At 41.8% G+C, this 12,942-nt stretch overlaps 1 protein-coding gene across 4 annotated transcripts in view; it reads right to left on the reverse strand.

Annotated features, from left to right (window-relative positions):
- Window positions 1-12,942, reverse strand: part of PEX1 (peroxisomal biogenesis factor 1) — a 92,064-nt gene that overhangs the window by 52,564 nt on the left and 26,558 nt on the right. For all 4 annotated transcript variants that reach the window (XM_056519019.1, XM_056519020.1, XM_056519022.1 and 1 more), the window contains 4 exons: window positions 9,813-10,501; window positions 7,973-8,092; window positions 3,303-3,426; window positions 1,738-1,841 (listed from right to left, as the gene is read on the reverse strand). In XM_056519019.1, the coding sequence (XP_056374994.1) occupies window positions 1,738-1,841; window positions 3,303-3,426; window positions 7,973-8,092; window positions 9,813-10,501 (1,037 nt within the window). The remainder of the gene's footprint in view (window positions 1-1,737; window positions 1,842-3,302; window positions 3,427-7,972; window positions 8,093-9,812; window positions 10,502-12,942) is intronic.

Genomic DNA, 12,942 nt, shown 5'->3' on the forward strand with positions numbered 1-12,942 from the left:
TCACTGCTGACATCACGAGCACAGTGCTCTCTGCTGACATCTCTGTCCATTTTAGGAACTGTACAGAGCGGCATATGTTTGCTATGGGGATTGTCTCCCACTCTGGACAGTTCTTAAAATGGACGGAGATGTCAGCAGAGAGCACTGTGCTCGTGATGTCAGCAGAGAGCTCTGTGTTCCAAAAAGAAAAGAATTTCCTCTGTAGTATTCAGAAGCCGATAAGTACTTGAAGGATTAAGATTTTTTTTAATAGAAGTAATTTACAAATCTGTTTAACTTTCTGCCACCAGTTGATTTAAAAAATAAAATAAAACGTTTTCCACCGGAGTACCCCTTTAAATTTGCGACTTTTGGTTTACACAAGAAATCGATGTGTGTTGTTATACACAGATTTGTAGTAACTTTAAAGGGGTACTCCGCTGCTCAGCGTTTGGAACAAACTGTTCCAAACGCTTGAGCCGGCGCCTGGAGCTCGTGACGTCATAGCCACGCCCCTCATGACATAACGCCCCGCCCCCTCGATGCAAGTCTATGGGAGGGGGCGTGACAGCAGTCACGCCCCCTCCCATAGACTTGCATTGAGGGGGCGGGGCGTGACGTCATGAGGGGGCAAAACTATGACGTCACGAGCTCCCGGCGCCGGAACCAGCGTTCGGAACAGTTGGTCCCAAACACTGAGCAGCGGAGTACCCCTTTAATGCAGTGGTAATGGATTCATCATTAGCGATCTGTTGCAGAATTTGTCAGAACAACCTCAATTCGTCCCAAAATCTACACAGCCTTAGACCTGCCTTACAAAGCTGGCTGTGGACAGGGGTAAAAAGTTGAAGTAAAAAATGGATGCCGGCACCTTTTTTTATCACAGGCCCTGCGCCATTTTATAAATTTGGTGCACGTCCACGTTTTCCACCACACAAATTTAAGGGCGAAAAAAACATTCACCTACACAACCCTTGATAAATCTTCCCCCCTATATGTACCTGTTAAAGGGGTACTCCCCCCTCCCTAGAAATGTTATCCCCTATCCAAAGGATAGAGGATAACATATCTGATCGCGGGTGGTCTGGCCGCAGACTTCGGACCAGCGCTGTGGTGTTACGGTCAAGGAAGCCTGTCGCGCCTCCTCCCTCCTAGAACACAGCAGTCACACCTCCTCCCTCCTAGAACACAGCAGTCACGCCTCCTCCCTCCTAGAACAGAGCAGTCACGCCTCCTCCCTCCTAGAACACAGCAGTCACGCCTCCTCCCTCTTAGAACACAGCAGTCACGCCTCCTCCCTCTTAGAACACAGCAGTCACGCCTCCTCCCTCCTAGAACACAGCAGTCACGCCTCCTCCCTCCTAGAACACAGCAGTCACGCCTCCTCCCTCTTAGAACACAGCAGTCACGCCTTCTCCCTCCTAGAACAGAGCAGTCACACCTCCTCCCTCCTAGAACAGAGCAGTCACGCCTCCTCCCTCCTAGAACAGAGCAGTCACGCCTCCTCCCATAGACATGAATGGAGGGAGCGTGGCAGCTGTGATCTCCAGTCATCCGGCACTGAGTACCAGATGACTGGGGTGTTGCGGCAGATATCGCGGGGGTCCCCTATTCCTTTGGATAGGGGATAACATGTTTGGCGGCGGAGTACCCCTTTTAGGCTTTAAACTTACAATATGGCTAATAACTCTCCCCGTCCTACTCAGCGGCCCACAGGGCACAACTTTGCTCTAATAAATGATCTTACTTGATATTTACATGAATTTTTGTCTTCTGTGTGAAGTCCTGACATAACATGAATATGTTCTCTTGGCTTGTCGGTTCTGAAGAATCTTCTAGACTAAACGAGAATTCTGCTGTTTCTGTAAAGGAAAATTATAGGTAGATCACACAATGTGGGGAGTTTATCTGCCTTTGTGAAAGTACCATTAAAGGGATACTCCACTGGAAAACATTAAACAGATTTGTAAATTACTTCTATTAAAAAAAAATCTTAATCCTTCCAGTACTTATTAGCTGCTGTATGCTTCACAGGAAGTTCTTTTCTTTTTGAATTTCCTTTCTGTCTAACCACAGTGCTCTCTGCTGACACCTCTGTCCATTTTAGGAACTGTCCAGAGCAGGAGCAAATCCCCATAGCAAACCTATCCTGTTCTGGACAGTTCCTGGCATGGACAGAGGTGTCAGCAGAGAGCACTGTGGTCAGAAAGAAAGGAAATGCTTCCTGTGGAGCATACAACAGCTGATAAGTACTGGAAGGATTACGATTTTTTTATAGAAGTCATTTACAATTCTGTTTAAATTTCTGGCACCAGTTGATTTAAAAAAAAATGTTTTCCAGTGGAGTACCCCTTTAAAGCACTGTTTCCCAACCAGGGTGCCTCCAGCTGTTGCAAAACTACAACTCCCAGCATGCCCGGACAGCCTTCGGCTGCCCGGGCATGCTGGGAGTTGTAGTTTTGCAACAGCTGGAGGCACACTGGTTGGGAAACACTGCCTTAAAATAGTTTATATAGCAGTGAATAAGATTATAAAAGAGAATTGGATTACTGAGAACTCAAGCTTCCTGATCTGTCACACCTATTACAGTATTATGTAGGTGTTTTATGGTGGGAATATAGAAATGTTTTGGAAGTATAATTTGAGAAGTGTATAAAAGTATTAAAGGGGTACTCCGGTGGAAAACTTTTTTTTTTTTTTAAATCAACTGGTGCCAGAAAGTTAAACAGATTTGTAAATTACTTCTATTAAAAAATCTTAATCCTTCAAGTACTTTTTAGGGGCTGTATACTAAAGAGGAAATGCTTTTCTTTTTGGATTTTTCCTATGTCACACCACAATGCTCTCTGCTGACCTCTGCTGTCCAGAGCAGCATATGTTTGCTATGGGGATTTTCTCCTGCTCTGGACAGTTCCTAAAATGGACAGCAGAGGTCAACAGAGAGCACTGTGGTCGTGACAGAAGAGGAATCCAAAAAGAAAAGCATTTCCTCTGTAGTATACGGCCCCTAAAAAGTACTGGAAGGATTAAGATTTTTTTAAATAGAAGTAATTTACAAATCTGTTTAACTTTCTGGCACCAGTTGATTTAAAAAAAATAAAAATAATTTTTTTTTCCACGGGAGTACCCCTTTAAGTGGACATTGTTTGTTCTAGAGCAGGCGGCCCCACACACCTTGATATGTCTCTGCCTCTAGTGCTGTATATGTGGATAAGGATTATATACAAATGAAATACATAAAATATGTTTTGCAAATAAAGTAAAACGCGATTATCCTAAAAGTTTCATTATGCCAGATCAGCAATGTTCCCCCAATTTCTTACCTTCACCAATCGAAAGTTGTGCAGTGTCTGTCTTCCCTGAAATCCAAGGCGACGAGGAGTTGCTGTGTGACCGCAGCCAAGAGCTGAACGCAGCTTTAACGTCTTCCGCTTTTATATTTTTATCCTTCAAAGAAAAAGACAACAATAGGTGTTAGATTTACAGGATTGGGGAGGTGTTCCGGTTTCTTTAATAAAAAGTTTAAAGGGTACCTCTCATCAAAAAAAACTTTTGATATATTATAGATTAATGTATGCAGAATAATTTTACAATTGCATGTTATTAAAAAATATGCTTCTTTCTATTTAATTTTCCACTTTGAAGAAATGACCACTAGGGGTCTCCCTACCAGTCCTGGCAGCAAGCATTTCAGACTCATGCTGGAGTCCTAAACACTACGAGCTGCCAGTCTGCTTTGTTCACAAAGGAGAACACTCAGAGCTGCCAGCCTGCTTTGTTCACAGCCTGTTTGGCTGTGAACAAAGCAGGCTGGCAGCTCTGAGTGTTTAGGACTCCAGCATGAGTCAGAAATGCTTGCTGACAGGACTGTTCAGGAAAAATACAATAGAAAGAAGCATATTTTTCATTAACATGCTATTGGAAAGTTATTCAACATTCATTAATCTAAAATATATCAAAAGTTTATTTGATGAGAGGTACCCTTTAAATATTGTAAAATGAACAACAATTATTCTTTTTTTATAATCAAGTGGTCGGGATTTTCACAATCACTGCTTGGTGTCATTACGTAGTGTTGAGCGGGAATATTCGCAATCGGAAAATGTATTGCGAATTTCGCATAATCACCAATATGGCACTAAATATTGGCAATTACAAATATTTGTAAATAATTTTATTCCCCACAGAACACATCACAGTGATCCTATCCCTCCCTGCTTCCAGCTTGTGGTCTAACGAAGGCTCCTAGACTATTTACTGTTTTAGAGAGTGGAGAGCGAATATGCGCAAATATCCTCATAGTCGCAAATATCGTCACTCAAGAATAATAGGAGATAGAGAGATAGATACATGGACAGATAGATAGATAATATAGATAGATAGGTAGATAGTTATCTATATGCGCATTAGAAAATAACCTCCAATATGCGAATTTCGCAAATATAGAACGAATGTTCGTCCATATTTTCACGAAATATCGCAAATTCGAATGTGGCCTATGCCGCTCATCATTATCGTTGAGTAGGTGCCATCAATGTTTAGTCCTGGTCATGTGATGAACAAGCAGGCGCACAAGACCCACTTCAATCGTAAGTATCAGCCAGATGAAGTGCACGGCAGCGCTCTTCACTCCCCGGTTGGCTGCCCAACCCAACTTTTTCACTCTATAGATCAGTGTTTTCTAACCAGGGTGTCTCCGGCTGTTGCAAATCTACAACTCCCAGCATGTCCGGACAGCCGTTGGCTGTCCGGGCATGCTGGGAGTTGTAGATTTGCAGCAGTTTGAGGCATACTGGTTGGGTACCACGGCTATAGACTAATGCTGTGAAAGGGTCAGATTTGATTGACAGCCAGGGAGTGAAGCACTCTGCCTTCACCTGACTATCACTCAGGATCACAGCGTGTCCACACGACATGTCAATTTTTTTTTTTTTTTTTTTTACAAATGACAGTAACGCTTTACAACAATTACATAACTTTTCACTCTAATAAGAATGACCTGTATCTTCTGAAACCATAATAGACCTTTCAGGGAGGAGAAGAGTTAATAAAAATAAAAAAATAAAAATAAACTTTTAGGTCGTGGAGGGGGAAGACGGTGGGTGTAAGTGTGATCTGAGGGATCTGACCGCTGGACACCCTGCGATCTTCTGTACGGGCCCCCGGCTTTCTGAAAAGAAATGGACCACGTGCCGACCACGCAAGGTTCCCAGGGCCTGTACAGGAGATCACAGGGGGTCCCAGGGGGTCCCAGTGGTGAGACCCCCTGCGATCAGACACTTATCCCCCTATTCTGTGGATCGAGCTTAAAGGGGTACTCCGGTGAAAACCTTTTTTCTTTTAAATCAACTGGTGCCAGAAAGTTAAACAGATTTGTAAATTACTTCTATTAAAAAAATCTTAACCCTTCCAGTAATTATTAGCGGCTGTATACTACAGAGGAAATGCTTTTCCTTTTGGATTTCTCTTCTGTCACGACCACAGTGCTCTCTGCTGACCTCTGCTGTCCATTTTAGGAACCGTCCAGAGCAGCATATTTTTGCTATGGGGATTGTCTCCTCCTCTGGACAGTTCCTAAAATGGACAGGAGAGGTCAGCAGAGAGCACTGTGGTCGTGACATTTAAAAAAAAAAAATCTTAATCCTTCCTGTACTTATTAGCTGCTGAATACTACACAGGAAATTATTTTCTTTTTGGAATTCTCTCTGATGACATCACGAGCACAGTGCTCTTTGCTGATGTCATTATAATAATAATAATAACTCTTTATTTATTGTTGTCCTTAGTGGGATTTGAACCCAAGGCCCCAGCACTGCAAGTCAGCAGTGCTAACCACTGAGCCACCATGCTGCCCTTAGCATACATCTGCTATGCACGGTTGCTAGAATGGACAGAGATGTCAGCAGAGAGCACTGTGCTCGTGATGTCATCAGTGTTCCAAAAATAAAGGAATTTCCTCTGTGGCAATCAGCAGCTAATAAGTACTGGAAGGATTTAGATTTTTTAATAGAAGTAATTTACAAATATGTTTAACTTTCTGGCACCAGTTGATTTAAAAGAAAAAAGGTTTTTACCGGAGTACCCCTTTAAAGGGGTACTCCGCTGCTCAGCGTTCGGAACAAACTGTTTCGAATGCTGAAGCCGGCGCCGGGAGCTCATGACGTCATAGCCCCACCCCGTCATTACATCAGGCCCCGTCCCCTCAATGCAAGTCTATGACAGCCATTACGCCCTTCCCATAGACTTGCATTGAGGGGCGAAGGGGTGTGATGCCATGAGGGGGCGGGGCTATGACGTCACAAGCTCCCGGCGCCGACTCCAGCGTTGGGAACAGTTTGTTCCAAAACGCTGAGCAGCGGAGTACCCCTTTAAGTTACTTTTTGCTGTAGTATCCCTTTAAAATTTTTGATCCAGTGAAGCCGATCATGATCTCTTGTTATTATAAGCCAATATAATTTATCATAACCTGTCCAGAGAAAAAGTTGCTGAGTTGCCCATAGCAACGAATCAGATCGCTTCTTACGTTGTTGAAAAGGCCTCTGAAAAATGAAAGAAGAGATCTGATTGGTTGCTATGGGCAACTCAGCCATGACTAAGGACCGGGTGTAGGTCCGAGACGCGTCGGCTGTTGTTCTGTCTGAATACTACCCAATAAAGAAAGTACTGCTTTTACCTGCAACCTTGGGCTGGACCGTCCTTTTTCGTGTGCTGCACATACGGTTTTTAACCGTATATGGGTTAAAAAAAATTTACACACTTTTTGATACAGTTTAGTCAGGTTTTGAGGAATCAGTTTTTCATCAAAAACCTGATACGGGAAACTGTATTGCAAAAACGTGGTGTGAATGCAGCCTTATCAAGAGATTTGAAGGAAAAGTCCATAAAATAATGATATGCGGAGTTGCACAAGGCTTTTTAGTCCAACCTAAGAGTAGTTTCTATCAATCTTTGCTTATGTATCCTTTTTTTTAGTAATTTTTTCCTTACTTTTTTTTTGCTTATGTGTGACTTATTTATCGACTGGTTTCAGCCTGTTGATAATTTTCTTTCACGTAAGCACTTTTTCCTTTTTTCCTTTGGTAGTAGCTTTTTCTGCTCCATGTTTGAGCTGGAGTAAATTTAGTCATTTTTTAACCCTGTTGCGACTTTTTTTTTTTGCGCAGTTGCGACTGTCGCAGTTAATAAATACCTGACTACCCGTAGTCCATTTTAAAATGATTACTACGTAGTTAATTTTTTGGAAAACTTGCTTTTCTCGCTTTCCAGTCAAAATGTCGCACGAAAAATCGCGTAGTCGCAGTTGCGACAATTTTGCGACGATTATAGTAAAGAAAACCTGACTAAACCCGTTGATAAATGTCCATATATATTTAAAAAGGTACCTATCACGACGATCTGACGGCAGGATATGTGTAAAGACTTGGCCAGACATGATGCAATCAGGAGTCGAGATGCCAGAAATTTCATGGTTTACATATATTTTGCAGCCAGATAGTTTGGACAGGTACCTTTTAATGTAATTCTGTGCATCCTCTATGGCAGTATTTCCCAACCAGGGTGCTTCCAGCTGTTGCAAAACTACAACTCCCAGCATGCCCGGACAGCCTTCGGCTGTCCGGGCATGCTGGGAGTTGTAGTTTTGCAACAGCTGGAGGCACCCTGGTTGGGAAACACTGCTCTATGGGACAAATGTGCTTAGTAGAGATGAGCGAACTTACAGTAAATTCGATTCGTCACGAACTTCTCGGCTCGGCAGTTGATAACTTTTCCTGCATAAATTAGTTCAGCTTTCCAGTGCTCCGATGGGCTGGGAAAGGTGGATACAGTCCTAGGAGACTCTTTCCTAGGAATGTATCCACCTTTTCCAGTCCACCGGAGCACCTGAAGGCTGAACTCATTTATGCAGGAAAAGTCAGCAACCGCCAAGCCGAGAAGTTCGTGACGAATCGAATTTACTGTACGTTCGCTCATCTCTAGCGCTTAGGTCACTTACCAAGCACTGGCGAGGCTGCAGCGTGATGGATGAAGGGATCCTGGGCTGGGGTTCCAATGATTGTATCCTGACAGCTGAAGATATGTTAATATTCATATTTTTTCTTAATTTCTCAGGAATCTGCATATAGACATTTAGGAATATTATATAAAAAGAAGACAGTATTATTAGGTAATATAACTAAATAAAAGACTCATAATCATTCATGTTCAAGGAGATTAAAGGGGTATTCCAGGAAAATACTTTTCTATATATCTATATCAACTGGCTCCAGAAAGTTAAACAGATTTGTAAATTACTTCTATTAAAAAATCTTAATCCTTTCAGTACTTATGAGCTCCTGAAGTTAAGGTTGTTCTTTCTGTCTAAATCCTCTCTGATGACACGTGCCTCGGGAAACGCCCAGTTTAGAAGCAAATCCCCATAGCAAACCTCTTCTAAACTGGGCGTTTCCCGAGACAGGTGTCATCAGAGAGGATTTAGACAGAAAAAACAACCTTAACTTCAGAAGCTCATAAGTACTGAATTAATTACTGAATTTAGTACTGAAGGATTAAGATTTTTTAATAGAAGTAATTTACAAATCTGTTTAACTTTCTGGAGCCAGTTGATATATATAATAAAGTTTTTTTTTTCCTGGAAGACCCCTTTAATAGAACAAATCTAAAATCAGCAATACTGTGGATTTATTGCAGATTTTAAAGGGGTATTCTAGGAAGAAAGAAAAAAATTATATATCATTATGTTGCGGATTTCATGCAGCTTTTCTGAAGTGGATTTTGCTACCATTGACTTTAATAGATCGGCAGAAAACCTACAATAATGGCCGATTTTGCCGATTTTCTGTCGACCCATCAAAGTCAATAGCAGCAAAATTTGCAGCGGATTTTCCGCAGTAGATAGACGGTAGGAAAATGCAGATTAAATTAATGGAGAGGTTAAAGGGTTTATCTAGGAATTTTTATTTTTATATATATACTGGCTCCAGAAAGTTAAACAGATTTGTAAATTATTTCTATTAAACATTTTTTAATCCTTCCAGTACTTATCAGCTGCTGAAGTTGAGTTGGTCTTTTCTGTCTGATTACAGTGCTCTCTGTGGACACCTCTGTCTGTCTCGGGAACTGCACAGAGTAGAAGAGGTTTTGCTTATGGGGATTTGCTTCTACTCTGGACAGTTCCCGAGATAGATGTCATCAGAGAGCACTTAGACAAATAAGAACAACTCAACTTCAGAAGCTCATAAGTACTGAAAGGATTAAGATTTTTTTAATAGAAATAATTTACAAATCTGTTTAACTTTCTGGAGCCAGTTGATACATAAGAAAAAAGTTTCCTGGATAACCCCTTTAACCTCTCCGTTAATTTCATCTGTTGCAAAACTACAACTCTCTGGGATTTGTAGTTTTGCAACAGCTGGTGGCACCCTTCTTGGGAACACTGCTGTATGAAATTGACTTTTAAAGGGGTACTCCGGTGGAAAACATTATTATTATTATTATTATTTTTTAATCAAATGGTCATCAAATCCATGGACAGTTCTTGACATGGACAGAGGTGTCAGCAGAAAGCACTGTGGTCAGACAGAAAATAAATTAAAAAAGAAAAGAACTTCCTCTGGAGCATACAGCAGCTAATAAGTACTGGAAGGATTAAGATTTTTTTAATAGAATTAATTTACAAATCTGTTTACCTTTCTGGCACCAGTTGATTTAAAAAAAATATTTTTAAAAATATTTTTCACTGGAGTACCCCTTTAAGTGACCCTCCCCACTACCTAAGCACTACACAGCTTAAAAAAAATATATATGCTTATTTGACAGCCAATATAATCACTGACCCAAACTTTTGCAATATGTGTATTCCCATTTCTGGTGTCGTAGTCAATGACATCTTTGATATCTTCAAACCCGTGCCAGACAATCTTTACCGCGGCTTCGGGTATCTCCGTGGCGGTCTTTTCCTTCTCCCCCGCGGATCGCTCTGCGCTCGATTTGCTCTTCTTTTTGCGTCTCTTCGGAGAAGGGATTTCTATAATGGTTCCATAGGATACGACTATGTCTGTAAGTAATCCCGAGGGTTCCGGGTACCATTGAAACACCTGAACTGTGTTCTCATTTTTATGTTCGAGGAACGCTCGGCTATTACTTACGATGGGAGGAACATGGCGGGATACGCGGAAAACCGCTTCTAGGCTGACGCTTTTCAGCAAAGTCCTCTGGAAGACATCCTTAGGGGAATCTTGAGCCTGTGAGGGATTTTTTCCAAGGGCCCAAGAAAGGAGGTTTCCTAATGAGTTCCATATACCGGAAGCCTCCATTTCGGAGGTTTGACTTGTGTCTTTCAGTGATGAAGTATCGCTAATACTTGTGGTTCCATGTGTCATTCTACTGTATCCAAAGTCACCTTCTGCGGTTTTTAAAGACGGAAAATGTGACGGCACGTTCTCAGATGTTCTGCTTTTTGGAGACACTATTAACTCCGTCAAGGGTTCTAGTCGGCCATAATTTGCAGCTGGTGTCAACATCCCTGTATATAGAAAGAAGAAGCACCATAAACGTCCCTTCCCGTCACACTCTCTGAAAGCAAAGAGATCCCGTACCTGCTCCTCCTGTTTGCTCAGGAGAGATCAGTAATGTGAAGGGGGGAGCCCATATTACTGCTTATTCGATTTTAAAAGGGGTTATGCAGGAAAAAAAATGTTTTATATATATATATCAACTGGATCCAGAAAGTTAAACAATTTGTAAATTACCTCTATTAAAAAAAACTTAATCCTTTCAGTACTTATGAGCTGCTGAAGTTGAGTTGTTTTTTCTGTCTAAGTGTTCTCTGATGACACCTGTCTCGGGAACTGTCCAGAGTAGAAGCAAATCCGCATAGCAAACCTCTTCTACTTTGTGCAGTTCCCGAGACAAGCAGAGATGTCAGCAAAGAGCACTGTTGCCAGTCAGAAAAGAACAACTCAACTTCAGCAGCTGATAATTATTGGAAGGATTAAGATTTTTTTAATTGAAGTAATTTACAAATCTAATAAAGAAACTGTGTGTGCAGCTCACAACCTGGGATATTCGACGTTAATGTGGATAAAGATCGGTCCCCACCGATCAAATAATGAAAAATCAAGTATGCAAATTTAACCACACCTCAAGAATATCACCCTACTGGGTACACAATGAATAAGAAATCAGACAGATGGTTTCTGAAAAAATGCAAATTTTAATAAAAAACTGAAATAACAATATAAAATAGTAGTTAAAAAGATCAGAGCATTAGTAATAATAAACTGTCATTGGGCCCTAATGACAGATAGATGTTGAAGCAACTACCTAACCAATTCTAAGATAATCCATGGATATAACTCCGAATTGGACCGTTAGTCCGGCAAAAAATAACACAGTAGATGTTTCAATGATGGCACAATTGTTAAAGTGGCATTAGATGGATTCGCTCACAGTTTTTATAGAATGAATGGAACAGTCTCACCCTGGCTGCTGGTTCCGCACTGCGACGGGCCGATGGAAACAAGTGCTGTATTCTCTGCGATGTTCTCGGCCTGAATGCCTTGGCAGCTGGAGGGTTCCGGCAAGGAGCTCCCTCGTAAGCGGTCCGTGGTGTCAGCAAACACCGATGTCGGTAATGGACTCACACTGGAAGCAGCAGACTTGTGGTAGGCTCAGTGAGCGAGATCAGTAGTTAATGCAGCAGGTGGTTTGGGTTGCGAACTTCCGTGCCGGCTAAAGTTCAGATGTTGTTGGTAATTAAGGAGAATGTGCTTGTATAGCGCTCTGTTCAGATGAAATGGCCGTTTCATCTGAACAGAGCGCTATCGAGCCTACAACAAGTCTGCTGCTTCTAGTGTGAGTCCGTTACCGACATCGGTGTTTGCTGACACCACGGACCGCTTACGAGGGAGCTCCTTGCCGGAACCCTCCAGCTGCCAAGGCATTCAGGCCGAGAACATCGCAGAGAATACAGCACTTGTTTCCATCGGCCCGTCGCAGTGCGGAACCAGCAGCCAGGGTGAGACTGTTCCATTCATTCTATACAAACTGTGAGCGAATCCATCTAATGCCACTTTAACAATTGTGCCATCATTGAAACATCTATTGTGTTATTTTTTGCCGGACTAACGGTCCAATTCGGAGTTATATCCATGGATTATCTTAGAATTGGTTAGGTAGTTGCTTCAACATCTATCTGTCATTAGGGCCCAATGACAGTTTATTATTACTAATGCTCTGATCTTTTTAACTACTATTTTATATTGTTATTTCTGTTTTTTATTAAAATTAGCATTTTTTCAGAAACCATCTGTCTGATTTCTTATTCATTGTGTACCCAGTAGGGTGATATTCTTGAGGTGTGGTTAAATTTGCATACTAGATTTACAAATCTGTTTAACTTTCTGGAGCCAGTTGACAAAAAAAAAAGTTTTTTTTCCTGAAATACCCCTTTAAGGCAAAAGGAAGCCTCTCTCTTATAAGACAGCAGTGAGCCGGTTCTGACTGAAACCACTGTGACTGTAAAGGGTTTCCTTCTGTCATAAAGGGGTATTTCCAGGATTTCATTTTATTTGACTTTGCTTACATCACTAGTCAGGTGTTGAAAGGGAGCGTGACTGAGCTTCAATGGGAGGAGCGACTGCTGGGAGATCATTCTCCACAGGGCTGCAGGGAATTGTAGTTTCACCACAGCACAGCATGGAAGGGAGCTTAGGTGTGCTTCAATGGGTGGCGTGACTGATGTGTGGGAAGGAGAAAGATGACCTCACACTAGTTGGAGTAAGGGAACTCCAACAGGAGAGTTCACAAAAACAAAGCAGCAGTGTTCTGGTGGACTCATAAAACTCATAATACCCATTTAGCACCAAAACAAGCACAGATTCTTTGTAAGCATGCCCATTACTGTCTGGCACTTTTTTTTTTTCCCGCTGGCCAACCTCTTTAATATAGGGTTCATGTCCAGAG

This window comes from Hyla sarda, chromosome 5, assembly GCF_029499605.1.
Source record: "Hyla sarda isolate aHylSar1 chromosome 5, aHylSar1.hap1, whole genome shotgun sequence".
Classification (NCBI taxonomy): Eukaryota; Metazoa; Chordata; class Amphibia; order Anura; family Hylidae; genus Hyla; species Hyla sarda.